Raw genomic sequence first — 26,904 nt, 5'->3', positions numbered from 1 at the left:
TGGAAAGGGAAAAATTAAAAGATGGACCAGAGTAAGTTCTGTCAAGTATTTTGAGCAGTTGAAATTCATACATTTGTTTGTGATGTAAAATGAATCAGCAACTTTGGAAAACAGTTTGACAGTTTAAAACATGGATTAATTTGTTGGCTGTGCTGGGTCTTTGTTGCTGCGCTTGGGCTTCCTCTAGTTGTGGCGAGCAGCGGCTACTCTTTGTTGCTTCTCATTGCAGTGGCTGCTCTTGTTGCAGAGCTCCGGCTCTAGGATGGCCGGCTTCACTAGTTGTGGGGCACGGGCTTAGTCACCCCATGGCATGTGGAATCTTCCCGGGCCAGGGATCGAACTCGTGTCTCCTGCATTGGCAGCTGATTCTTTACCACTGAGCCACCAAGGAAGTCCCAACAGTTTCTTAAATAAACATATACCTACCATTGGACCCCCAGAGAAGGCAATGGCACCCCACTCCAGTACTCTTGCCTGGAAAATCCCATGGACGGAGGAGCCTGGTGGGTTGCAGTCCATGGGGTCGCTAAGAGTCGGACACGACTGAGCGACTTCACTTTCACTTTTTACTTTTATGCATTGGAGAAAGAAATGGCAACCCACTCCAGCCTGGAGAATCCCAGGGACGGGGGAGCCTGGTGGGCTGCCGTCTCTGGGGTCACACAGAGTCAGACATGACTGAAGCGACTTAGCAGCAGCAGCAGCAACCACTGGACCCAGCCATTTCATTCTTAGGAATTGACCCAAGAGAAATTCAAGTGTGTGTTAGAAAACTTGTACACTAATGTTCTTAGCAGCAACTTTATTTGCAATAGCCAAAAGCTGGAAGTAATATGAATGTGAGTGAATGAATGAACAAAATGTGGTCCATCCATATAGTGGAGTATTATTCAGCAATACTAAGGGATGAACTACCCAGGACAACATGGCTGGATGTCTAAAACAGCAGCCAGATCAGCTTGTTCTGCCTGCATTAGGCAGCCTTAGCCCCAACCACTGCCCCTCTCCAAATCTAGGCTCTGCTTTGAGGAAGGACCATCAGTGAGCCCAAAGTCTGTCCCACTTTATTCAGTCATGGATTCAAAATTTGTGATGGTCACTTTTAGTCCAAATCTAAAGGTATCCATAAAACAGCCTGCAGAGAGTTTCAGGCCGCTGAGAGATCAGGAGGGATGTATTCATTTCCTGAGGCTGCCACAACTTAAAACAATAGAAACTATTCTTTTTTTAAGCAGTACTGGAAGCCTGAAGTGTGAAATCACGATGTTGGCAGGGCCATGCTTCTTCTGAAGGCTCTAAGAGAGAATCCCTCCTGTACCCCTCTCCCAGCTTCCGGTGGCTCCAGGAATCCTTGGCATCCTTTGGCTTATAGGTGCATTAATCTCTGCCTCTGTGTCCTCATGATTTTCTCCCTGTATGTCTGTGTCTTTTCTCCTCTTCTAATAAGGACACAGGCATTGGATTCAGGGCCATCCCAATCCAGTATGACCTTATCTTAATTCGAGTAAGGATACCTGCCAAGACCCTATTTTCAATGGAGTTCACATTCTGAGTTTCCAGGTAGACATGAATTTTGAGGGTACCATATTGAACCTGGTACAGGGGCCCCAACTTCTAAGTGAGCAGAGCATAGTTCCCTGGAGGCCATGGGAACCATGTCAGATGCATGGATAGAGGTGTGTACAGACAGCTCTCAGAAACCCTAGCAGCTGATGCATGGATGGAGTGAAAAGGGCTGATGCATGGATGGGGTGAGGAGGGGAGGCTTCAGGAGTGAGTCAGGAGGGGAGAGGGAGCTATGTGTCTGGAAGGACAGTATAATGCACCCTGGTACAGGAGTGATCACCTTGCTCTGATGCTTTTAAATACTCAGGTTTATTCTTCGCAGGCTCGGGGCAAGAGATACAGAGATTTGCACTCAGATCTGACTGTGGAGATTTAAGGTAACAGCCAGAATGATTTTTCAGAGAGGACAGAACATCAAGAGTCCATTTATTTGATGTGTGTGGATGAAGACTCCAACCAAGGGCCAGACAGTCAGACGCGTCTCTGGTATGTGAGCTCACCTGGCCCATCTTACTCTGTACACCAGTGACATGTCATTGATGGAGCCTCAGTATCATGCAGCACCCAGGCCTGTCCCTTCCCTGACTGGACTTGCTGAGCCTCAGTTTCTTCCTCTGTAAAGTTGGTCCATGGTCCTTAATGGATGAGATGGGTAAAAGTGTCCAGGCACAGAAGGAAGCCTGACAACCTTATTTCTCCTTTCTCCTGTCTTTCTGCTCCCAAGATCAGAGGCCAAAGGGAGGAAAACAAGGAGGAGATGAAGGAGGGAGAGTTGACCTCCAGCTCTCAATGAGTCTGTTTTGTTCTGTGACCTTGGCCAAGTCAGTGGCCCTTTGCAGGCCTCAATTGCCCTATCTGTGAAGTGAGTTACAGGAATTTGGGCCTGAGGACCTCCAAAATCATTGTTAAGGTTCAGATATCTCCCAGGAAGATCTGGGGTCTTTCTCAGACCCCAATGTTGGGCCTGGGGGTTTCCTATGTTGTCCAGAGGGGACTCCAACCTCTTTCTCTTATAGGTAGAGAAAACTCTGGCTGTTTTGGGAGAATGGGCAGGGGTATAGCATCTAAGACTTGGGGCTGGCTGGAAGCAGGAGGCAGGATCAGATGATATTCTGGAAGTGGGGCTTCACCTCTTCCCATAGGGCGGGGTTGTGCAGCCCCAAGTTTATTTGCATATGATGTGACCTAACCAATCAGAGCCCAGGGCCATTGGCCTATGGTCTGGGATGGGCCCCCTGAGGTCCCATCCCAGGTGGTCAGTCCCCAACTGGTTCAGAGGTCTGTCTCCTTCAGGTCAAGACCTTTGTCATGTTCACTGCCTGGTGGCCTGGAACCAGCTCCATTCACCTCCTTCTGACCCAGGTAAAGCAGATGGTCCTCATCGGTGGGCAGAAAGTCAGAAGGCCTCTTGGTTCCAGCGGGCAACTCCTCAGCACCCTGGGGGAAGGAGAGAAGAAAGTCACTGTCAGAGCCCCCATTTCTGCCATGTCAGCTCAGATATTCTCCAGATGGGGACAGAAGCTCTGGGAGGACAGAGCCTGGGAAGAGTGGCACAATATCACCTTGGCAAGTCCTGTCCCTTCTGCCTCCAAAACCTCCACCCACTTCTCTCCCCCACGGCTGTGTCACCTATGGTCAAGCCTGTCCGTGCGTCCATGGATGCCTCTACCTCTCCTTTCTCTGACTCCACCTATTCTTCAAGAAAACAAATTATTTCCCCACAGCAGCTGGAGGAAGCTTTAAAACACTTCAAATCCCAAATCCCTGCCCTCACCATTGAGTCTGCTCTGACCTCAGGACCTTTGCACCTGCTGTGCCCTCCTCCTTCACTCAGATTTCCCAGTAGTTGTCTCCTTCTCATTCTGGACATTAATAACGTCACCTCATCCAAGAGGCCACCCCCATCACCATATCCTGTTTTATTTTCTTCCTAATACTCACCACCTGCTTAGACCCTATTCCTTTCTTGCTTTAGCTTCCTTCTGCTCCTGCCAGAGCATGTCTGGGTACACAGCTAGTGCTTAATGAATAAGGGAATGAAATGGGGAATCCAAAGCAGGAGCAGACCTGGGTCAGACCCCCCAGGGACAGTGTTTCCTAAACTCAGGGCATTCCCATAGCAACCACACGGCTCTGGTCAATGTTGGTCTACCCCCTATCCTGTTTCTTATGTAAGATTTTTTCTAAGTTGACTCACGTTTGAATTAAGCAATTTTATTTTCAGGACAGACTTTATGTCAATAACTGAAAGGCAAGCCAGTTTCACTTGTCATAGACCGGAGGTATTTGTAAAAACAGATACAATGAAAATAAAGAGTATGAAAGTCTGCTCAGTCCTTGTTAAAGTGAGTAATAGAAAGCGTTGAAGACGTACTAGCTCCCAGCTGCGCCTTTCCACTGGCGGTAAGAAGTTGAGAAAGAAGACGGTGACTCACCATGTCACTTCCCTGAGTTAAGGTCACAAACAGAGCACCTGAAGCCACTTCACTGCCCCTCCCCCTGCTCTGGGATCCCAGCCCTGAGACTGACCTTCATCAAACCATCATCCAGGGTGGCCACCTCTTCCTTGGGGGCCACTGATGCTGTCTGCCGCATGAGGTCCCACCAGAGTAGACCAGGACCCAGGGCACTGCGCTTGGTGGGGCCTGAGGGGGCAGAGAGAAAATGGAGTTATTTAGGGAGGGTGGCAAGAAAACTGGAGACGAAGCCCTGGGGAGGAAAAGGGGGATCTCTGATGGCTTCCAAACCCAGATCTGACAGTGACCCACTGGGGACACTGGCAAGTCTCTGCCCTTCTCTGGGCCTCACTTTCTCATCTACACAGTGAGAGGTTGTAATAGACAAGAGTGGGTGGCCAGGAGCGTCCAACACATGGCTCCATTTACTGCTGTGTCCCCAGTGTCTAGAATATTGCCGAACTTGGAGAAGGACCCAGTAGAGCCCTGGTGAATGGAAAGTCTGAGACTCAGGAAGAAAGAATAGGTATTCTTATCACTAGTGATTTCTTTTAATCTCTTTCCACTTCTTGACAGGATTCAGAGTTTCCAGAAGGGCACGGAGTTGCCAAGACTTCGGGGAAAAGATATTTCAGCACCAAGGACAGCGTCTTGTGACCCCTCCCCCACCATCCCACATCCTCCAGCAAAGACATTATCTTTGGAGCTGAAGAGAGAATAGAGAGGTGGAAAGGGGATGCCTCAGTTTCTGCCTTTGCAAAATAGGACAAATCCCACAAGGTGGAGGGTGTCATGAAGGCGATGCAGCAAAAGGGTGCAGATGCAGCCAGTATACAGTGGCCGCCTGACTGACAGAACGGTCCTCCTCCCCCTCCCTGTGGGTCCTAGAGGCAGAAGGTGGACAGGGTGACCTCTAAGGATGCCATATACCCTCCTTACCCGTCAGGCAGCTGACAAGGGCTCCACATAGCACAGTGCACACTGTGCCCAAGGCACCGTAATAGAGATAGGAAATGGCATAGAAGTTGTCAGCTAAGGTTTGCTGATCAGGGTCCATTTCCAAGCTAAGAGAGAGAGAGATGAGCATGAATCTAAAATCCATTTCATTTGCTTCCTCCTGTCTACACTCTCACAACCCAGCCCAGACCTTCATGATTGCTTGTCTGGACGTATGCCAATTCTCCTTCCTTCTTGCTATCCCACCAACACCTTCAGGCAATGTCTACACACAAGCAGAGGAACATTACTAAAACGTAACTCAGGGCTTCCTAGGTGGCTCAGTAAAGAATCTGCCTACCAGTGCAGGAGGTGCAAGAGACGTGGGTTTCATCCCTAGGTCAGGATCCCCTGGAGGAGAAAATGGCAACCCACTCCAGTATTCCTGCCTGGAGAATTCCGTGGCACACTACAGTCCACTACAGTTGCAAAGAGTTGGACATGACTGAGCACATACAAATAAAATGTACCTCAGGCTGCCTCCTGCTTCTGCTTATCACCCTCAGAATCAAACCAAATTAAGCTCTAAGAAGAAAACAGGTATGAATCTTTATGACCATGGGTTTGGCAATACTTTCTTAGATATGACACCAAAAGCTCAAGCAACCAAAGAAAACGGAGGTAATTCCCTGACCGTCTAGTGGTTAGGATTCCACACTTTAACTACTGAGGGCTTGTGTCTAACCCCTAGTCAGGGAACTAAGATCTCGCAAGCAGCACAACATGGCCAAACAGAACAATCACAGAGGGGCTTCCCAGGTGGCTCAGTGGTGAAGAACCCGCCTGCCAATGCAGGAGGCGCAGGTTTGATCCCTGGGTCAGGAAGATCCCCTGGAGCAGGAAATGGAAACCGACTCCAGTAAAAAAGAAAAAAAAAAAGGATAAATTGGACTTTATCCAAATGGAAAACTTTTGTGTATCAAAGGATACTGTCAACAGAATGAAAAGATAACACAGAGAATGGGAGAAGACATTTGCAAATCATACATCTGATAAAGATCTAATATCAAGAATAAAGATATAAAGAACATATAAATTAGAACTCAATATGTACAGACAAATGACCCAATTAAAAAATGAGCAAGGGATTTGAGAAGACATTTGTCCAAAGAAGATATAAGTATGGCCAAGAAGCACATGAAAAGACTGTCAACATCATTAGTCATTAGGGAAATGCAAATCAAAACCACAACGAGTATTATTTCATATCCAGTAGGATGGTTAGAATTCAGAAAAAGGAAGGGGATAATAATAAGTATTGGCAAGGATGTGGAGAAGTTGGAATCTTTATATATTTCTGGTAGGAATGTAAAATGATGCAGTGGCTATGCAAAATAATCTAGTGGTTTCTTAAACGCTAAATATAGAATTACCATATGACGCAGCAATTCTACTCCTAGGTATATACCAAGAAAAAAGAAAACATATGTCCACACCAGCACCTGTACACAAACGTTCATAGCAGCACCAGTCACACTCACCAAAAAGTAGAAACTACCTAAATGCCCATCGACTGATGAAGGATAAACCAAACTGGTCCATCCCTACAGTGAAATACTATGAGGTCATAAAAGGATGAAGCACTGGGACACACTCCAGTGTGGACAACCCTTAAAAACACCCTTCTGAGTGAAGGAAGCTGGGCACAACCGGCCGTATGGTGCACAATTGCATTTATACCAACGTCCTCGGCAGGCAAGGCCATAGCGACAGAAAGTAGATTAGTGGTTGCCTGGGGCTAGAAGCGAAAGTCACTCAGTCCTGTCCCACCATTTGTGACCCCATGGATTACACAGTCCATAGAATTCTCCAGGCCAGAATACTGGACTAGGTAGCCATTCGCTTCTCAAGGGGATCTTCCCGTCCCAGGGACTGAACCCATGTCTTCCGCATTGCGGGCCGATTCTTTACCGTCTGAGCCTCCAGGGAAGTCAGGGGCTAGAGGGAGGTGAAAATGGCAGTGACTGCTAAATTGTACAGGGTTTGGGGCTTTTGTCTTTTTTGTTTTTGAGGTAATGAAAATGTTCTTGAGATAGTGGTGATGGTTGGATAACCTGGTGAATATACTAGAAACCGCTGTTAAATGGCTACTTTGGTCTGTAAATGATATCACAGTTTAAAAAGAATCCAATTTCTCTGGTTGAACCTCATCTCCTATCCTTTCTTCTGCCATTAAATCCACTCTAACCTCACCATAGTTGGAAAGCATACACTGAACCCTGGCCTCAGAGACTTCACACTTTCTCTTCCTTCTGCGGGGAACGCCCTACTCCCCGATTCCCAAGCTCCGCCCCGCATCTTCTCCTTCCCAGTAGGGACTCCGCTTCAGGATCCCTCCGCAACCACACTCTCTCTGGCCTCGCTTCCCCGCTCAGAGTTTACCTGGAGACCCTGCTGGAGGCGTTGGCAGTGAGAAGAGGGTCCAGGAGACCAGAGGCGTTGGCTGAGGGCACAGCACAGCCGGATGCTGATGACGGAAGGACCCCCATGGACTGCGCGCTAGGCGGGTACAGAGTGGCGCCCACGGCCACCCACAGCGACAGCGCCAAGCCCACTGCCAGCCCGGACAGGACGCCCTGGTGAGGGACCCAGTGTCAGCGGGGGTCGACGCTGACCCCCTGGCACTCCTCGTCCCTCACCCGCCTATTAATACTCACCGGTGTGTTGCAGGTGGGGACGAACATCCCCAGGATGAAGGCTCCGAGGAGAGGGCCGCTGATGACGCCCATGACGGTGAAGGAGCCCTGGGAGAGTGGGTGCGAGGGCGACTGAAGGCAGAGTCGTCCCACCTTTCCTAGCCTCAGTTTACCCTCTGGGAAAGGAAGACCTGGGGAACTCCACTGGCGGTCTTGAGACTCCTCTATGCCTCCGTTTCTCTAAAGGGGAAGGGATCCCCTATTCTCTCTCTCCCAAAGATGCGGATTCTCTCTCCTGACAAATCTGGTTCCATGACCATGCCAGGAGGAGGCCCTTCTTGCTGCCAGGTCACTACTCCCACCTCCCAGCATCCCTGTTTCAGGCCAGGCGGTGGCTATCCTGCTGGTGGCGTGTCAGAACTCAGTTCTGCCATCGACATGTATAACCTTCTCTGAGTCTCAAAGTGATGATGTCTCACCTCTTGGGAAGATTGGAGGGGGTGGGGTACTTACCTGGAGGACACCGCCCCCCAGCAGGGATGACAGAGCCGCCACGGTGAGACAAGCTGAGCCGTAGATGAGCGCTGTAGCGGATGGGGATGGCTCTGTCAGTGGGGAGAGGCTGCCCCGGCCCCCCACCCAGGTCCCCCCAACTCACAGAGCCCCTTGGAGATGATGACCAGTCTCCGAGGGGCCAGGCTCGGCAGCCGAGGTTTGATGAGGTCCTCCACCGTGACGGCAGCCATGGCATTGATGCTGGTGGATGCAGTGCTGGAACAGGGGAGTACAAAGGAAGGGTGTCCTCAGGGACTGGCCACCTCTTGCTCCCAGGGCTTACCTGTTTGAGGAGGCCCCCAGCTACCCACACCAACTGGCCTGCCAGGACCCAGCCCAGCTCAAGGGCAGAGGCCTGGGCAACAGAATCCTTCAAGAGCAGAGGAGAGGTCCGCCTCCCCACTCTCCCCGCAGACCTGAGATACCCTCACGGGAGCAAGGACACCCATGACTGAGGACATGAATGACACGTCTCATTACAAAGCAGTGATGGGGTGCAGAGAAGAGCCACATAGACTGTGGTCACAGCAGGAGCAGCGATGCGACCAGAAGTCAGGGGAGATCTGAAACTGCCAGAGTGTGAGGCCCAAGGGCAGGAGTCAGGGACCGCTTGGTCACAGCTGTGCCCCAGTATTCAGAACAGCAGTACCTGCCCTGTAGGTGCTCGACAAACATTTGTTTGAGGGAGGGAGGACAGAAAGAAGAAAGGGAAAGGAATTGAGTGTAACCCTGCTGCGCAACAGGGGTAAAGATCCCGGATCTGGGCTCCTTGTGCCCAGGGTATGCCTTCCACTAGACCCCACTTACTGGGGACTGAGCAGTAAACGCTGGACATGCTCAGAACATTACAACAAGGCCCCAGGGGCTCAGATGTGGCCAAGTGAGAGAGCAGGGTCACTCACCTGAGGGTGCCACTGTAGGCACAGGCCAGAAAGAGCCCAGGGACTCCAGGCAGGTCCTCAAAGATGTCCAGCACCAGCAGGGGCATGTACTGAAGGGAGTCAGGGGTCAACCTCCAGGACAGCAATGCCCCAAGGGTGAGGGCATCTACCTGTCCTCACACTGCACATTCCCAACACCCAGTGCAGACCAGACTCACAGTGGGCACTCAGCGCATGTTTGTTGACTGACTCTGCGATCCTGAGTCATTCCCACTTTACTGATGAAGCCAGTCAGGCCAAAGGGGGTCACTCCTTGCTTGAGGTTACACAGGCAGTCTGGGATCCGACCCCATGGACTCTGAACCCCATGGTCAGAGCTCCCCCCAGAGTGAGCACGTCTGGGTCCTGGCCTTGGTGCTACCCCTGACTTGCCTGTGGACCTCAGGAAATTGCTTTACTTCTGATCTCCTGCCTCAGTTTCCTCATCTGTAAATCAAGGGCCATGGCAGTCTTGGCCTCATCACATGTTGAAAGATTTTGATGGGAAACTAAGTGCTCGTGAAGAGGCGTGAGGCACAGTGTAGGTACTTGGAACGTGAGAGCTGGTCGTTACTGGCAGTGTCATCATTTCATGCTGAACTGTGGTCCCATGGCCTCCTTGATATCCCTCAGGGAGTCTGAAATGCCCCTCCCCTCCCCCATAACACTGCCTCACCTCCCAGATCCTCCTCTGTGTTGAGTTCTTCCCTGCCTCTGGACATTTGCACAGACTATCTCTCCACTAGGAATACTTTTCCAGCTTCACCCCCAGAGACTCACCCAGAGGCTCACAGTGGGGGTGGGTGGATAGGAGTGGCCTAGGAGCCTGGACCAGACTCACCTGGTCTGGGGCAGAGATGCGCCCCGCCAGGAGAGGGTCACAGTCAAGGTAGAACGTGAACATGACGACACCACAGGCCGCAGCGCTGGACACGATCAGGAACAGGCCCAGCTGGTTGATGAGCACGGCCCTGGAGGGGCGAGGTGGTCTCAGGGTTGCAGGCAGGGGCCGGCACATCCCAGAGGCACCCTGCCAAATACTCACAGCTTGGCTTGCTTCTCCGTGCGACAGGCCACGTAGCGCTGCACCTGTGCTTGGTTCACCCCGTACATGGAGAGCCACACCAACGTGCCACCCACAACAAAAGTCCAGAATGTGTAGCGGCTTCTCGGGTCCAGGTCAAAGCTGGATGAGGACGGGGCAAGTCAGCCATGTGGGAATGCTACGCTGACTTCTCCCTCCCAAGTTGCCCCAGATGCCTATTCTGGACCTGATGGGTCTTAAAGGGACATTTGGGGCTAGGTTTTGAAGTGTGAACAGGAGTTTGCCAGACTAAAATTTCATGGGTTTATTGAGTCATCCGCATGTATCAAAAAAAACATTTTTTTTCTGTGCTTAACTGGGATCTCAGAGAGCCTTCAATTCCCAGAGAGGGGGAGCCAGGGTGTTGTCTAGATTTTCTGTTTGGGGAGGGGAGCAGGAAGGGCTTCCTGGGGGAGGTGCCATTGGCTGGCTTCTCCCAGGGCAGAGATGCCAGCTCCATCACTCTGCCATATCTTCCTCTACATTTTCACGTACTCCATCAGGTTGATCCGGGAGTGGTTCTTGGCAAGCTCGAGTACTTGCCCAGGTCCACCCACGAGCGCAGTTCCACGAGCCAGGACAACCCAGAAACCACTCAGCATCACTAAGACCTGAAATACGTCGGTCCAGATCACAGCCTTCATGCCGCCCTGCAAGGTGTGACAGAGCGGGAGATAGGGGGTCAGATGGGGATCTGTCTGCGGCCTGTAGGGCAGAGCAGAGGTGGGAGGGAGGAGGAGTCAGATGGGGGACCTGGCGGGGATTTGGCCTGGCCTCCAGTAGTGGCTGGGACCAATGGTCTTCTCTGCCTCAGTTTCCTCATCTGTAAAATGGGTTAATAATAGTACCTTCTTTGGGGTATCATTGCAAGGAATAAATTAATTAATACAAGAAAAATATTTGGATGAGCATCTGTCACATACAAGTGTTCAGTGAGTGATGGCTGCCACTATTATTATCATTATTACTACTGCTGTTATTATTAGCTGTTGTTTTTACCCGTCCAGCCTTCACATCTCTGCCTTCCCTTGGCAGCTCCTCGGTTTCCTTCCGCACTTCCAGGTCATTCAGGTGAGGCTAATCTTGCTCCCAACTCCAGGAATAGCCAACAGAACATCCTAGCTCCCCAAACCTCTGCGAATGGCTCATCCTTCACTGAATACCAGTGCCAGCCAGACAGAACCCTCCTGGGACTTCAGTCAGTCCATCCTGAAACAGGAACTCACTTTCTGCTAGAATAAAGCCCAAAGGGATGAAAGCCCAGAGCTAATGAGGTTCTTAACAGATGGGAGAGAACACAGAGGGCTCTGTTGTAGTCCCTGGATCCAGCCATGCCTTATCCTTGGACTTTCAGCAATAAGCCTTTCAAATCACCTTTCATAATAAAGATGAGGAAGTAGGCCCAGTTGGGACACAGTCTTCCTCTGGAGAAAGGGAAGGGAGGGAAGTGAATGGGCCTGCCCAGGGGCTCTCCCACTCAGTGGGCATGCAGCCCACGTGGGGTGGGGTAGAGGGACATTCACCACAGTAGTGTAGAAGGTGCAGATGATTCCGGTAGACAGGAGCGATGCCCAGATGTCCAGCCCTGTCACTGCAAGGAAACCCTCCTGTTAGGTCAATTTGCAGGCGGAAAGCTTGGCTTTCACTGTCCTGGGGCCTTTTGGGGAGTCAAGTAGGATTCTTCTCTCCTAGAGCTGTCCCTCACCCCGGCAAGTCTCTAAGCCTTTGTTCCTTCCCGCCACCACCCCTCCCCACCCCCGCCCATTCAAACCTTGGTTCAGGATGAGCGCGGGGGCGTAGATCACTATGCCGGTATACAGCATCTGCAGATAGAGGGCAAGGGCCGGGAGGTTGGGGGGCACCTGTGCGAAGAGGGTATTAGGAAGGAGCTAGGGGGAGGAGGCCGGTTGGGGTACTTGACTGAGGGCAGATGGGCCGGGCCACGCGGGATCGGGATGGGGTCAGGTAGGAGGTCTGTGAGAGGCCGGTGGGCCAGACTTGCAAATAGAGCCTCCTAGGGCGGGGCCAGGAGGATTGTGGGTGGGGCCTGGACAAGGCTTTGTAGAGTGGGAGTGGGGTCGTGAGGGGTGGGAGCAGGGTTGTGGGCGTAACCACCCGATATTTGACCCGAGCTGGACCCTGGGGGCGAGTGCGGGGCCGAGGCCACTCACTGTAGCCACCAGGTACTGCAGAGTCCCGCAGAGCCGCACAGCCCGGCTGAAGCGCATCTCCAGGTACTACAAGGAGAAGCCGAGGGCTCGTGGTCACCTGGAGAGTCCCCATTCAGGGACCCGAGGCTTCTGGGTCCTTCACCCGCCCTCTTGGCTTCTGCCCGCCCACAGGAGGCCAACTCCACACTCTTGCCCACGGGGGAGAGGGGGGCGGAGGGCTCCCGCCAAGCATCCTTTCCAATCTATCTGCACACACTTGTGCACACTCGCCATCCCCGCGCCTGTGCATAGGGCGTGTGCCCGTAGGACTGCACCATCAAGAGTGCACACGTTGGTCCCACACGCTCCCACGCATGTCTGATCGTTCCCCTGGGGCTGCCGCCGCTCTGAGTCAACTTTCGCAAGATACAGACAGTGCCTGTGACTGGCTGTCTACTGTACGACCGGTCAAGATTGTAATCTTCGTGCTCACTGCCCCGGAGCGAGGTCTTGGGCAACCCGAGCGGAGAGGCAACCCCTCGAGGAAGGTAGGAAGCAAGCTGCGGGGAAGCGGGATTGCGAATCCGGAGCCTGCCTCCAGGCAGTCACTCGGGTGGACGCAAGCCCAGGCTTGCGGGGCGGGGGGGTAGGGGTGTGCCTGTTCACGTGTGAGCGCGCCCCTGGCCGAGCCTGACTCCGCCCTGAGCAAGTTTCCACCAAAGAGAACCGGGACGCCGGCTCCTCTTCCTCCTTCCTGCCCCGGCCTCACTGCCTGCGGCTTCTTCCCAGAACCCTCCCCACCTGTCCATCTCGGAGGCTCCCCAGTTACAGCACCCGGGAGCCCGCCTGCGGCCCCCTGCACCACGGTTCAGAGCCTTAGGGCCTCCCCTGCCGCGTCCCCGCGTTCACAGTCAGGCAGGTCCTCAGGCCCTTCGGGTCCCTGCCCAGTACCTCGTAGGTGCTGGTGAGGCCCAGGCGGTAGAAGACCGGCAGGAAGAGCAGGGCAGTGAGCAGAGAGTTGAGCAGCTGTCCCAGGCACATCCAGAGGAACTTGAGGCCATAGCGATAGGCCTCGGCTGGCACCCCCAGCACCTGGACCGCCGACATGAAGCTGGCGGCCAGCGAGAGGCCCACCGGCAGGGCGGACAGGCGCCGACCCCCAGTGAAGAAGTCCTCGGCGCTGCGCTGCCCGCCTCGCGCTACCCCGACCCACAGCCCGATGCCGGTAGACACCAGTAGCATAAGGGCGAAGACCCCGTAGTCCCAGGCTCCGAACGTGGCCCGCTCCTTTGCCTCGACGGTGGCCATGAGGTGCGTCCTCGGCCCCTTCCAGCCACCCCGCGTGTCTCGGCTGAGGGAAGTTTGCAGCGGCCGAGGAGGCAAGACAGCGCGCAGGTAGCAGGATGCTCAGCGGCGGCAGCGACACTGCGCGCCTGTCCCCTTTGGGCCCCCGCGGCCCGGGGCTCCCTGGGTGAGAAAACTGGCTCCTCGCTGCAGCTCCTCTGCCTCCCTGTCACCCCTCTTCGTCTTCGCGTCTGTCTGTCCGTCCACCTGGTCTCTCGCTCCGTCCAGGCGCCCGGTGCAAGCGGTACGTCCCCCCGCCCGGACGTCTGTCCCCGTCCTTGGGAGCTGTGCTCAGGGCTGACAGCAGGAGGTCTTGGTGGGGCTTAAAGGGGCAGCTCCCGCCGGCGGCGGGCGGCGGATTTATTGGGCTCCGGGTCGGCGAGACTCCGCCCCCAGACCTGGGGCGGGCAGGACCCGCACCCGTTCCGCCCTGTGGACAGGACACTTAGGTGGCTGCTCGGGGCTGGGGGGAGGCTCCCAAATGCCCCCTTCCCCCCTGCTTTGTGGGGCACTTTCCGCTGACCATAAACTGTTAATGTCTCCCTAGGACAGGTGGGGAAACTGAGGCCACACAGCTGGGAGCAGGGGCCCAGCGTTCAGATCCCTGTTGTGCTTTTGTACCCTGAGCTAAGGGGAGCTCACTCGCCCACAGAACTGGGGTTACTTTCAAGGTTGCACGGTCCCATAGGGAAAATTTGCTCTGCTTGAACCCCTCCCTCAATTGGCACTTTGACCCTCTCCATTTCTCTAGAGCCTAGCAGGAGGGCATCACCAAACCTGGCCCTCAGGCTAAGTTGAGTGGAAGGCAACAGGTTCCTTCAAGTCCTGAATGCCATCCATATTTGAGAGAGACTGCGTCTCTCTGGGCCTCAGTTTCCCCATCTGTAAATGGGCATAAAATAGCCCTTGCCTCAGAGGAACAAACTGAACCTGTATAACACAAGCCTGGCACAGAACAAGTACCTCATTCATTCATTTCTTCATGTATTCATTGGTTCCTTCACCAAACATGCATTGAGAGTCTACTCTGTGCCAGACATTAAGTGTAAAATGGTGGTCATGGCAGAGGGGCTGTCTATGACCATGTTCCCAAAAAATGGAAGGACATGACTACCTGGGGAAGTAGGGTCTGGCATGTCCCACAAATGAGACCAGAGGTACAGAGGAAGAGGCAGTCCCTTGTCTTGGGTCATGCCCTCAAGAAACCCACACTTTGTCATCTGGAGGTTCTGGCCCCTGGGTTCGAGTCCTAGGTGGACCTCCAAAAGCTGGATTCCCTCCTCCATAAGCGGGAGGGATCTGAGAATCTGTCCTCCTAGGGCACTGGGACCCTCCTCGGCCTCTGCCGCCCCCTGGTGGCCTCCTCTGGCCTACACACATTACCCAAGCTGGGTCCAGTGACGGCCAGGCAGCCTCTCGTTTGACCCAGGACTGTCTTATTCTGTCGCCATGCAGGGCTGCAGAGCCGACCTACTCCTCCTTGGAGATGCGATGCCGCGGCTCCTCACGGGCATCTACTGTCTGCTGGGATGCACCTTTCACTTTATGGCAGAAAGCGAAGAAGAACTAAAGAGCCTCTTGATGAAAGTGAAAGAGAGTGAAAAAGTTGGCTTAAAGCTCAACATTCAGAAAACTAAGATCATGGTATCTGGTCCCATCACTTCATAGCAAATAGATGGGGACACAGTGGAAACAGTGATAGACTTTATTTTGGGGGGCTTCAAAATCACTGCAGATGGTGACTGCAGCCATGAAATTAAAAGACGCTTACTCCTTGGAAGGAAAGTTATGACCAACTTAGCATATTAAAAAGCAGAGACATTACTTTGCCAACAAAGGTCCGTCTAGTCAAGGCTATGGGTTTTCCTGTGGTCATGTATGGATGTGAGAGTTGGACTATAAAGAAAGCTGAGCGCCGAATTGATGCTTTTGAACTCTGGTGTTGGAGAAGACTCTTGAGAGTCCGTTGGACTGCAAGGAGATCCAACCAGTCCATCCTAAAGGAAATCAGTCCTGAATATTCATTGGAAGGACTGATGTTGAAGCTAAAACTCCAATACTTTGGCCACCTGATGCAAAGAGCTGACTCACTGGAAAAGACCCTGATGCTGGGAAAGATTGAAGGCGGGAGAAGAAGGGGACGACAGAGGGTGAGATGGTTGGATGGCATCACCAACTTAATGGACATGGGTTTGAGTAAACTCCAGCAGTTGATGATGGACAGGGAGGCCTGGCATGCTGCGGTTCATGGGGTCACAAAGAGTCGGACAGGACTAAGCAACTGAACTGAACTGAACACCCTTTGCCTTTGCCAGAAGGCTGCGGAGGATACCACGTTCCTCCTCCCTTCCCTTCTCTGCTGCATCCTCCTCAAAAACCTGTTGGGAAAGGGAAATGCTGGAAGATTCCCCACAAAGGCAAGCAATAAAATGCAAATATATGCAGATTGATGCAAGTTCGGGCAAAAGCTGTCCTGTCTCCCCAAGGGGTTTGGGGTGGGGAATTGTCCCTTGCCAGCTCCTCTCTTCTCCTACCCTGGTAGAAGGAGGGTCCAGGCTGCAGACAACACTTGGGCTGAGTCCCTTTCATTAAGCACCTACTGTGTGCAGGGTCCTGCACCAGCCACTGGGCACACAACAGGATCCAGGTGGACATGCCCTGCTCGTGGCCACAGGGCTCTGATCAAGCCAGCAGACGAATACCCATTTCAGAAGCTAACAGATGACAAGAGTGAAGCAAGGTCAGAGATGGAGACAGCCTGGGGGAGGGAGGTGGGGGACACTTAATGTGAGGCCTCAGAGAAGGACCCTGCAGGCAGAGAATGAGCCAGGTTTGGAGAGAGCTGGGGATAGGGCTCTGAGGTTGGAAAGAGCAGGACAGGGAGGATCACTGTAGACCTTGAGCCTTGGAAGGGGTCTGGATTTTATTCTGAGGGAACTGGGTGGGAGAAATTGGAGAGTCTGGAGCAAATGAGGGACCTAGTTTCCCTGATGGGTCAGTTGATGAAGAGTCCACCTGCAAAGGAGACTCAGGTTCGATCCCTGGGTCAGGAAGACCCCTGGAGAAGGAACTGGCAACCCACCCCAGCATGCTTGCTTGCTTGGGAAATCCCATGGACAGAAGAGCCTGGCAGGCCATGGGGTCATAAGATTTGGGCACGACTTAGCGACTAAATCACCACAGGTTCTGAAAAACCCACCAGGTCCACGGCAGGGGTTGAGGGTGGGGAAAAATGGGTAGATTCAGAACATGTTGTGGATTTCCTGGATGGTAGGCTCAGAATTGGAAGCCCTGCTGGGTGGTTGGTGGGGGGCGGGGGGAAGTGTGGAGGAGGGCAGGGAGAAAGGGGAAGCAGTTATGCCTTCCCTGACTGTGATTACAATTATGGGATGGGAGGAGGGCAGGCAGGACCCGAGGACTCCCCCTGGATGGGGGAGAGGAACAGGGCAGTCCCCGAGAGCCCAGCAGCAGTGGTCTAAGCAAACGGGGCAGGGATGTCGGGGTGCTGAGAGGATTTCTGTTGCCACCACTCCTGGCTGCTGACTGGGCATCCCCAGTGTTCTCATGTCTCCTTGGAGACAGGGCAGGGGTCAGAGAGGTTGTGAGCTGTTCTAGCATGACCTGCTGGGTATGTCCTTGAACATCCCATCCTGCTTTCAGTAAAAGCAAACCATTTTTACCAGTGGCTGTCATTTCCTGGAAGATTCCCTGATTCCAAGTCCTGAGGATTCTGATCCTGTGGTTCCCAGAGTCTCTCTGGGTTTCAGGATCTATCACGGGTCACCCGGGGCCCCCGGTTGCCTTGCCTGACACAGAAATGAGGTGCGGGGTGGGTCAGGGAGGTGCGGCTCTCCTCCAGGGCTCCCAGCCCTGTCCAGTATGGGACACCCAGCACCTGGAGAAGCCCGGGGGCGGGACCTGGAAGTGCCTCAGCACCTAAGGGCCTGTGAGGTGCAGATTCCTGCCCACCTTTGGGTTGGCTGCGTGAGCCTGGGAAAGTCTTGTCCCTGGGCCCGAGCTGACCGCTGAGGGGAGCCAGCAATCCAGGTGGCCCGTCTTGCTCCACAGGCCCACACAGAAGGGCCCATTTCTCCCTGGCTCCGGGCCTTTGTGCTGGTTGGTCCTGGCACAACTACCACTGGAGACTTGAGGGTTCGCCTCAGTGGTCCTCACCTCTAGCCAGCTTCTGGACGACTGCGCTATGCACGCTTTGTGGGGTAGTTGCCAGGGGTGGTCACGTGGTAGGTGGTGTCAATGGACAAGGTTATGCGACAAGTAGACTGCAGGATGGGGGTATGAGTAGGTGTGTTAGCAAGCTGAGGGCCTCCTATGAGATTGACCCCATTCCCCAGCTGGTTCCCAGGCTGTAATGTGGATGAAATTTTGGCAGAGCTTCAAGGCGGGGGTGGGTGTGCATGAGGGGCCTTTGTGGGGCCCTCCCTGGCCTTCCACTTTCCTGGTGGTATATTCTCCCACCTGACATTTCTGGCCTCTCAACCTCTAGCTCATCTGAAGCCTGAAACCTAAGAGATCACCGTTTCCAGTTTATACAGGAAAAAACTAAGGCTCAGAGTGGGCTGTGACCTGCCCCAGGAACAGAGATCAGGAGTTTCTTGGCCAAACTACTGCTGGAGAACCAGCCATGTTCCTATATCCCAGCCAGATTATTTCCTGGAAATGCATGCATCACTACTGCTAGTATCACACGCCCATCCTTTAATGGAAAGGAAGCTGCCAAACTTTTCTTGGGTGGCATCTAGATATGGAGACACCTATTAATGAGAGAGAAGAAATCTTTAGGGTAACCAGGAATTTCTGCCAGAAATCACAGGGTTAATGAAATTATCTAAGCAAATATTCCAGAAAAATTTGGCCGGACAAATATATCTTAAAAATCAGGAGGAACTGCCCTGAGGAAAAAGCATTTATAGCATATGTGGGGAAATTTCTTCAGCCTTTTGCTCCACATACCTGAGCTTTTTTTTTTTGGCCACATCACAAGGCCTGCAGGATCTTTAGTTCCCGACCGGGGATCGAACCCAGGCCCCAGCAGTTAGTCATGGAGTCCCAACCACTGCACCACTAAGGAATGCCTGTATCTTACCAACTCAGCAGCCCCTGAGAGGAACGAGTCAAGTTCCTGAGATTTTTTTCTATGAGCGATTTGTCTCAGGACAGAATGCTTTCCACATAAGGGAAAGCAAATCCTAAGGTTTCCTTTCAGCCATCAGCTAGTTCACCCGTGGTGTTGGCAAGGTTGAAGGAAAATAGTCCTCTTATTGAGAGTTAATTAGTATGTTAGTGGTAGGCATTTTGGCATTAATACACAAAATCTGGCCCAGCACTGCCAGATCTGGGCTTACCCACGTGGTGCAGATGGGGGTAGAAGAGTGTTCATTGGCCACCATGACCCTCAGATTATTTTTAACTCCTCCTGGGGTCACAGTGACACATGTGGTCTGTGCCCTCAGTCTGGTGTGGGACAGTCCTGTGACTCCATCACTGTATGGTCTACAATCTCCAGTGAGGCAGTGATCTGTGGTCTAGGCAGAGGGCTCAGCAATGTAGGGAGGTAGGGAAGAGCCGCCGGTGCTGGCCTGTGTGAGCTCAGTCACTTCAGTTCTGACTCTTAGTGACCATGGACTGTAGCCCGCCAGGCTCCTCTGTCCATGGATCCTCCAGGCAAGAATACTGGAGTGGGCTGCCACGCCCTCCTCCAGGGGATCTTCCCGACCCAGGGACTGAACACGTGTCTCTTACGTTCCCGCATGTGCAGGCAGGCTCTTCACCACTGGCAAGCCCCAGGCAGGGGCTAGAACAGGCAAAGCAGTCACCAAGGACCCAGGGCCTGTCTTTCCCGTGAGAATGGTTAGCCATGCCTGAGACCTGCCCCGGGAACCTCTCCAAGAACAGGTGGGATTTGAAGTGAGCCGATTTTCTGGAAACCACCCAAGATCATCACGCCAACTAAACCCCTCCTTGGCCAGGTTGGGGAGGGGAGGCTGTGCCCTTGTCCAGGACCATGCTCCTCCCAGCCCCCACTCCACACTACCTCTTTGTGCCGCAGCTTCTTCCCCATCCACGGTTCTCTGGAAGACAAGGCAGGCCCTGACTGACCTGTGTATCCACTGCCTGCAGAACAGTGACTCCCCAAGGCAGCTGAGCAAGTCTAGTCAGTGCCCTGATCTTCTGAGGATGACACCAAGGTACAAAGTGCCTGGATTGTCCAAGGTGACACCACCAAGAACTGAATTCTTAGCTGTGCCTCAGCCTCCTGGTTGAGGAGCTCAGGGTGGGATTAGCTTCATGCCTGGAATTCCCCAGGCCTCAAGTAGACAGATGCCCGCTGAGAGACCGTGGCCTCCTAGGTGGGATTAGGACAGCTTCATTCAAGGGGCCCCCAGCTGGCGGAGGGGAAACAAGCTAGCATAGCAGGCGCACAACGCTCTTGGGCGCCCCCTTGTGCCTGCTCTGAGGATCTACAACAGGACTGGAGGCTAGGTAGGGAAGATCACACCTAGAATAGAATCAAACCCACAGGCTTTCCCCTAGGGTGCAGCTGTCCTTTTACCACCAAGAAATGATGGGGGGGGGGGGGGTGGCACAGAGCTGAGAAATACGTATAACATGGCAGGCAAACCAGATCTGGGGCCAAAGCTGGGGCCTGCAGCACACCCCGAAGCTCACAGCAGAGCTGCCTGACGGCACTGAATGAAGAGAGCTGAGTGGGGAGGAGCTTGCCCTTCCTAGACCACCTCCCCTTAGGGAGAATCCAGTGCTGGGGCCCTACTCAAGGAGAAGAGGACCCCCCCCCAGCGCACTCACAGCTTGGCTGCACCCTTTTGAGTTCTGCAGGGTGTGTAAAGAAAACAAGAAGTGTATATGGGCACTCAGTTTTCCCACTAAGTTTTATTTGTGCAGCCCTGGGGACAGAGGGCCTGAACCTAAAAGAAGGTGTTGGGCCTCTTGGTGGTGAAGCGTGGCTTGTGCTGGCGACGGAGGACCCGGTGGGGCAGTGGGAACTTGATCTTGGAGTCCTGGGACAAGAAGAGGCAGGTAAGGGAGGGTGGCGGTGGTGGAAGGCTCTTAACCTTGTCTCCCAGGGACCACTGAGGTGTGGCCACCCCCCACTGGGCTCCTGCGTCAAACCCGCTGCCTCATTGCATCTCCGAAGGCTGGGGGAGCTGCCAGACCAGTCTGGTGTTCCAAGAGAGCCCCCTCAGCCCAGCCCGCCCAGCAGGACCCGGAGGGCACTCACGTGGAACTGCTTGACCGCGGGTCGGCGGCACTTGCTGGCTGCGATCTCCTCCACCTTCATGATCTGGATTGAGTGGGCCCGGGCTCGGTGCCGGGCGCCCATGTCTCGGTCTGCAGAGACCAGCAGGGGGCAGGGTGAATGTGTACACTTTTCCATCATGGGTGGGGAAGGAGGGCACTCGGGGACCAAATAGCCAAAGCATCTGGCCCCAGCAGGCTCCGGCTACCAAGTGTGTAGAACCTCCAAATTCACTTTGAGGGGCACGGCTGCAGCCCCACAAAGGCGACGAGGTAACATTTGCTGTTAGCACCTCTGTTTAAACCACTGCTACAAGAAACAGCAGTTCTTGGGTTTAGGTGCTTGGATTCTGGTCCCGGCAGGTGACACACGCTGGGAGCACCCAGGGTTGCTAATGCCAGGTCCCATCCCCGGACAGGGGCTGGACTAGGTTTCTGGGAGGTAGCTGCATCTATATAAGGGCTGACCTTAAACCTCAAGAGGAGGTTCAGATACAGTTGGTGCTGGTGAACCAGACCCCCTCCTCTCCACCCACCCCCGGCCCAAGTCCACTTATTGCCAGGTTCCAGAAAAAGGCACACTTGGGGCATCCTCTCCACTCCTAACCCAAAGCAAATACCTCCCCTGCCTCGATCCCTGAGGACTGCCCCCTAGCCCAAGAAGCCTCTTGCATTTCCTGTGCATCTGTCTGACAGGGAAGTGTCAGACTGAGCTGCAGGTGCCTGCCCTGTTGAGTCTAAAGTAGAGGCCCGGCGGCTTACAGCACTGGGTGACGGCGCCCGCAGTGGTCAGATCCCGGTACTCCCGGTACATGTTGTGGGTGCCGCTGCGGGAGTCATAGCGCAGCCAGATGCCGAAGTTCTTCACTCGCAAGGGGGATTTCTCGAACACCTGTCAAGGAGAGGACACGGGCTGAGGATAGAACAAGTGGGCCTCGACCAGGGCCCCCCACCATTCCTGAACCTCTGCCTCCAAAGCTACGAAGGATGGTCCAGTCCCTGGACCTCTCTTGCCCGTCTCCCAGTCCCAGCACCTTCAGGCACCTGAGGGGAAATCTCCACGCTAACCAGAGGGATGCAGGGCAGTCCAGGCTGGGATGCTCCCCCGACGGGGACCGACAAAACTTCGGAATCCCCCCAACCAACCAACAATTCTCTTGGGACCATCTGGGCCATAAAACCATCAGTTACCCAATGCAGCCTCACTGTGCAGAGTCCAGCACCGCCCCCTCCACTTTACAGATGAAGCCCAGGGTTTTCTCATTAGGTAAAGGGCACCAAGCCACCTAACCCATCCTAATGTAGGGCATGAAGACTACAAAGGAACAGGATCAGAGGCTGTAAAGTCTGCTAACTCTGAAGGGTGACAGATGCCCCATGGCAAAGTGTAAATTCACCCCAATCCCACCCAGCTTCAGACACCCCATACCTGTCCACAGTAGACAATTTCCCCCGAGGATTTCTTCATCTTCTTCAACTGAGACACAAAGTACCAGAAGCGGGACTTGGCAACAACATGATTAGGCGCAAAAATTCTCATGCGATAGAGGGGTGGCGTGTGGCATTTGGGGGTCGGCAGGCAGCGCCCCACCACCTTATACTCTCGAAGCTAAAAAAGAAACAGTGGTTGAGGTGGGGACCAGCACCCGAAGTCTAGAGGCGACTGCGGAGACTCACTCTGCTCCCTTCCCCAAGCCTGTTGACAACCGGATCAGGGGATAGAGAGGGTCAAGTCCCACCCCAGCGCCTTCCTGGGATATCTGGGTGACTGGGGGTCATTCCAGTGTCCAAGCCTTCCACATAAAAAGGAGTGAGAGTGGGGAGGATTAACCCAGGTGCCTGAATGCCCTTTGCCCTGGCTCAGGAAAGCTGGGTGAGGCTCTCAGCCCCTCTCTCCCTTCACATTAGCTAGGCATAGACCCGGGGGGAGGCGGGGGTTGCCTCCTTCCTCCAACACCTCATCTAGTACACAACAACCTGTCAAAATGAAAATTCGGGACTCCAGAGACTGACCGGCTGGGAATCTCACAGCCAACTCCAGGCAGAATCAGGACAAGAATCCAGCTCCCTGCCCAGCTATGGGTTTCCCGGACTTAGGTCATGACTTGCAGCTGTCTCAGTTTCCCAGTTGCAGTCCAAGAGGTTTGGACTCCCAAGCAGAAGCTCTCTGTTTGTACAGATGCAACAGGGATGATATCTGCTACGTTCAAATCCTGGGATACAGTAGAAAGGAGCCATCTCCACAAAATGGCTCATCACCATTTTACTAATTAATGTCAGCAGAAAATAACCCCAAACATCACAAACTCCATTCTTACTTTAACCTCTCAATCTGACTCATCGGCCTCCCAGACCACCCATTCAGGAAGGGACCGATGCGATCGGACCCCTTTCCAGTGTGCAAACTGGAGCTGGAAAGCTGAGAATGACCCACCCAAAATGCTTCTCCGCAGGGTCTACTCTTCCATCTCTGAGCCCTAACGCTGATTTTGCCCAGCACCTGCCACAGCGGTTAAGACTCCCACTCCCCATGTCAGCCCCGAGTTATAATAATTTTCTTCTACTTCTCTTACAGCCATACCAAGAAAACACAACACTATTGCCCGCCAACTCCCACCCTTGGCACCATATTCACTTCGCAAAAGGAGAAACTGAGGCTCGGAAGGTCGATGAGGTCCCGTGGCGCGTGTTTCCACGCCGCTCAATTTGTCTCTTTCTGTGGAAAGGAGACTCGGACTCCCCGGACCCCGCGGTTCCCGAGCCGGCCCGGGCCACGCTCTGGCCTCCCCACGCGGCTCCGCAGTGGCCGCCATGTTGGCCGCAACTGGGGACCTCGGCGCACTGGCCCTAACCGGAACGCGCACTCCCCGGGTGTCCCATGCCTCCTCCCGCAGCCCCCGATTCAGTCCGCGTCGCATTCTCTGACTCCTTGCCCCACCGCGCCAGCCTTACCGTCCCTGAGGCCTTCATGGCGCTCTACCCACGACCGCCGCCACCCTCGGAAAGGAAGTGGCCGCCCTCGCGCAGCCGCTCACCTTGATTTCGCGGCCGGAAGTCCCTCCCTTTAGATGCCGCAAGCCCATTGGCTCCTCAGCCCCGAGCTCAATAAGATTTGCTTGTTCGTTAACTCCAGATCCACCAACCTCTCAGAGCCCGGCCTCCCTTTGCGGCGAGACTACAATTCCCGAGACGCAGCGCAACTAGGCCTCCTGTTCTAGCGAGGCGTAAGGGAGCGTCGGTGCGCGCGGCATGCCGGGAGTTGTAGGTACACTGGGCGGTCTCGGAGGCCGGTTCCAGGTTCCTGCCTTTACATCTATCTGTGTGCATCATCGTCCCGGTGATGAGGCTCCAGGACCTGAGCGTTCTCTTCTGTAAAATGGGAATGTGTGCTTAGTCGCTCAGTCGTGTTGACTCTTTGCGACCCCATGGAAGAATACTTGCCTGGAGAATCCCATGGACGGAGGAGCCTGGTACCCATGGTAGGACCCCATGGGTAGCCTGCAGCCCATGGGGTCTCGAAGAGTCGGACACAACTGAGCGACTTCCCTTTCACTTTTCACTTTCATGCATTGGAAAAGGAAATGGCAACCCACTCCAGTGTTTTTGCCTGGAGAATCCCAGGGACGGGGGAGCCTGGTGGGCTGCCGTCTATGGGGTCACACACAGTCGGACACGACTGAAGCGACTTTGCAGCAGCAGGAAGAATACTGGAGTGGGTTTGCCATGCCCTCCTCCAGGGGGTCTTCCCAGTTCAGGGATCGAACCCAGGAGTCCCGCATTGCAGGCGGATTCTTTACCGTTTGAGCCACCAGGGAAGCCCAAAATGGAAATAGTACTGGTGTTTTTTTTTCCTAGTAATGTTACCATACTGGCTTCCCAGGTGGCGCAGTGGTCAAGTATCCACCCGCCAAGAGACACAGGTTAGATCCCTGGGTCGGAAAGATCCCATGGAGCAGGAAATGGCAACCCACTGCAGTATCCTTGCCTGGAAAATTCCTTAAGTGGAGCCTGGCTGGCTATGGTCCATGAGGTCGCAAAGAGTTGGATGGGACTGAGCACGTAACACTCATTCACACTCAACTTGTGTGAAAGGCCAGGTACAGAGCAGTTAACAAGTGCTAACATTCATTAAAGGTTTTCCTGGTGGCTCAGTGGTAAAGAATCTGCCTGCCAAGAGATGCAGATTCCATCCCTGGGCCAGGAAGATACCCTGGAAAAGGAAATGGCAACCCACTCTAGTATTCTTGCCTGGTAAATCCCATGGACAGAGGAGCCTGATGGGCTACAGTCCATGGAATCACAGAGTCAGACACACTTAGCAAACACACTAAACATTCATTAAGCAATGGAATAGTAATTATTATTATGGGAGGATCTGATCTGTGTTTCATAGTAGCAAATATTCAAACCCCATCTGCTTGTTTCCAGTACAGATCCTGAGGCGGAGTAGGGCTTGGGGCTTGGGGGGTGGGGGTTTATGGGGCTGCTAAAAATGATCAAGGGGCAGCCCCACCTTTGGAAGCTCTGCGCTTAGCAATTTGTTTAGGCAAAAAAGTGGCTCCTCTGGAGGGGAGACCCAGGATGGAAAAGGAAAGAACTCACGAAGTCAGGCTGTAAAGATATAAAGATATCCTGAAAGAGGATAAACTGGAGGGTTTATATTAGGAGAGAGAGCTCTTGGAGGAGGTGACAGTTGAGCCCAATTAGAATTTTTATTTTGCTAATTAAAATTAATAAGTTTAATTAAGATATGGTTCACAGGGACTTCCCTGGTGGTCCAGTGGTTGAGAATCTGCCTTCCAATGCAAGGGAGTGGGTTTGATCCCTGGTCAAAGAACTGAGATCCCACATGGGGTGGGACACAGAAACCCACATCCCCACTTACTCTGGAGCCCTGTGCTCTGCAACAGGAAGAAACCCTGAGGGCCACAACAAAGACCAAGCACAGCCAGTTTTTTTATAAAGGGGAATGTCAGTTAAAAAAAAACCAAAACGTTATAGCTCACATGCCATACGAGTCACACATGTAAGTTGTACAATTCAATGTTTATTTTAAACTACATTTACATACATACATATATATATACATTAGAGAAGGAAATGGCAACCCACTCCAGTATTCTTGCCTAGAGAATCCTGTGGATGGAGGAGCCTGGTGGGCTGCTGTCCATAGGGTCACACAGAGTCGGACACGACTGAAAGCGACTTAGCATGCATGCATGCATTGGAGAAGGAAATGGCAACCCACTCCCGTGTTCTTGCCTGGAGAATCCCAGGGACAGAGGAGCCTGGTGGGCTGCCGTCTATGGGGTCGCACAGAGTCAGACACGACTGAAGTGACTTAGCAGCAGGAGCAGCATATAGACACAGTTGTGCAACATCACCATAAAATTGAGAACTTTCCCTTCTTCGCCCCTGAAAGAAGCCCCTTACTCTTAGGAGTCACTTGCCATTCCCTCCCCATTCCCCAGCCCTAGGCTACAGGAATCTGCTTTATACCACTATGGATTTCCCTATTCTAGACATTTACATAATTGCATGCATGTTCACTCTCAGTCATGTCCAACTCTTTAGGGCCCCATGGACTGTAGTCCACCAGGCTCCTCTGTCCCTAAAATTTTCCAGTCCAGAATATTGTGGTGGGTTGCCATTTCCTCCTCCAGGGGATCTTCCTGACCCAGGGATTGAACCTGTGTATCTCCGACTCCAGTATGTCCTGCGTTGGCAAGCGGATTCTTTTCCACTGCACCACCTGGGGAATTGGACTCACACAAAGTGAGATCTTTTGCCTTTGCCTTTTTTCAGTTAGCATAATGTTTTCAAGGTTCATTGACATTATATCATGGGTCAATACTTTGTTTCTTTTTACAGCCAAGTAATATTCTATCGTGTAGATACATTTTGTTTATCCATTCTTCAGCT

General features: G+C 53.3%; 2 protein-coding genes and 1 non-coding gene across 4 annotated transcripts; all 3 read right to left on the bottom strand.

Annotated features, from left to right (window-relative positions):
* Positions 1 to 1,959: 1,959 nt before the first annotated feature.
* On the bottom strand, positions 1,960 to 14,034 carry SLC5A5 (solute carrier family 5 member 5). The gene is made up of 15 exons (XM_027548234.1): positions 13,315 to 14,034; positions 12,385 to 12,450; positions 11,985 to 12,036; positions 11,737 to 11,804; positions 10,709 to 10,863; positions 10,175 to 10,315; positions 9,971 to 10,100; positions 9,112 to 9,200; positions 8,313 to 8,425; positions 8,168 to 8,238; positions 7,676 to 7,762; positions 7,401 to 7,594; positions 4,962 to 5,086; positions 4,096 to 4,211; positions 1,960 to 3,003 (listed from the first exon to the last, which is right to left on the bottom strand). Exons 1-15 carry the CDS (start codon positions 13,669 to 13,671, stop codon positions 2,839 to 2,841), a joined length of 1,929 nt encoding a protein of 642 aa, XP_027404035.1. The 5' UTR covers positions 13,672 to 14,034; the 3' UTR covers positions 1,960 to 2,838.
* A 6,554-nt stretch (positions 14,035 to 20,588) lies between these two features.
* Positions 20,589 to 24,042, bottom strand: RPL18A (ribosomal protein L18a). Of its 2 annotated transcripts, none has more exons than XM_027548231.1 (5): positions 23,935 to 24,042; positions 22,412 to 22,591; positions 21,745 to 21,874; positions 20,966 to 21,075; positions 20,589 to 20,744 (listed from the first exon to the last, which is right to left on the bottom strand). In XM_027548231.1, exons 1-5 carry the CDS (start codon positions 23,950 to 23,952, stop codon positions 20,652 to 20,654), a joined length of 531 nt encoding a protein of 176 aa, XP_027404032.1. In that variant the 5' UTR covers positions 23,953 to 24,042; the 3' UTR covers positions 20,589 to 20,651. The 2 variants fall into 2 exon arrangements, with proteins under 2 accessions (XP_027404032.1, XP_027404033.1); XM_027548232.1 differs by lacking the exon at positions 23,935 to 24,042 and adding an exon at positions 22,996 to 23,190.
* On the bottom strand, positions 21,195 to 21,328 carry LOC113896728. The gene has a single exon (XR_003512098.1). It is a non-coding gene; the product is annotated as a small nucleolar RNA SNORA68 (small nucleolar RNA).
* Positions 24,043 to 26,904: the final 2,862 nt, after the last annotated feature.

Source organism: Bos indicus x Bos taurus, chromosome 7, assembly GCF_003369695.1.
Source record: "Bos indicus x Bos taurus breed Angus x Brahman F1 hybrid chromosome 7, Bos_hybrid_MaternalHap_v2.0, whole genome shotgun sequence".
Taxonomy (NCBI): domain Eukaryota; kingdom Metazoa; phylum Chordata; class Mammalia; order Artiodactyla; family Bovidae; genus Bos; species Bos indicus x Bos taurus.
Note: the sequence above shows the minus strand (reverse complement) of the source record. Positions and strands in the feature narration are given on the sequence as shown.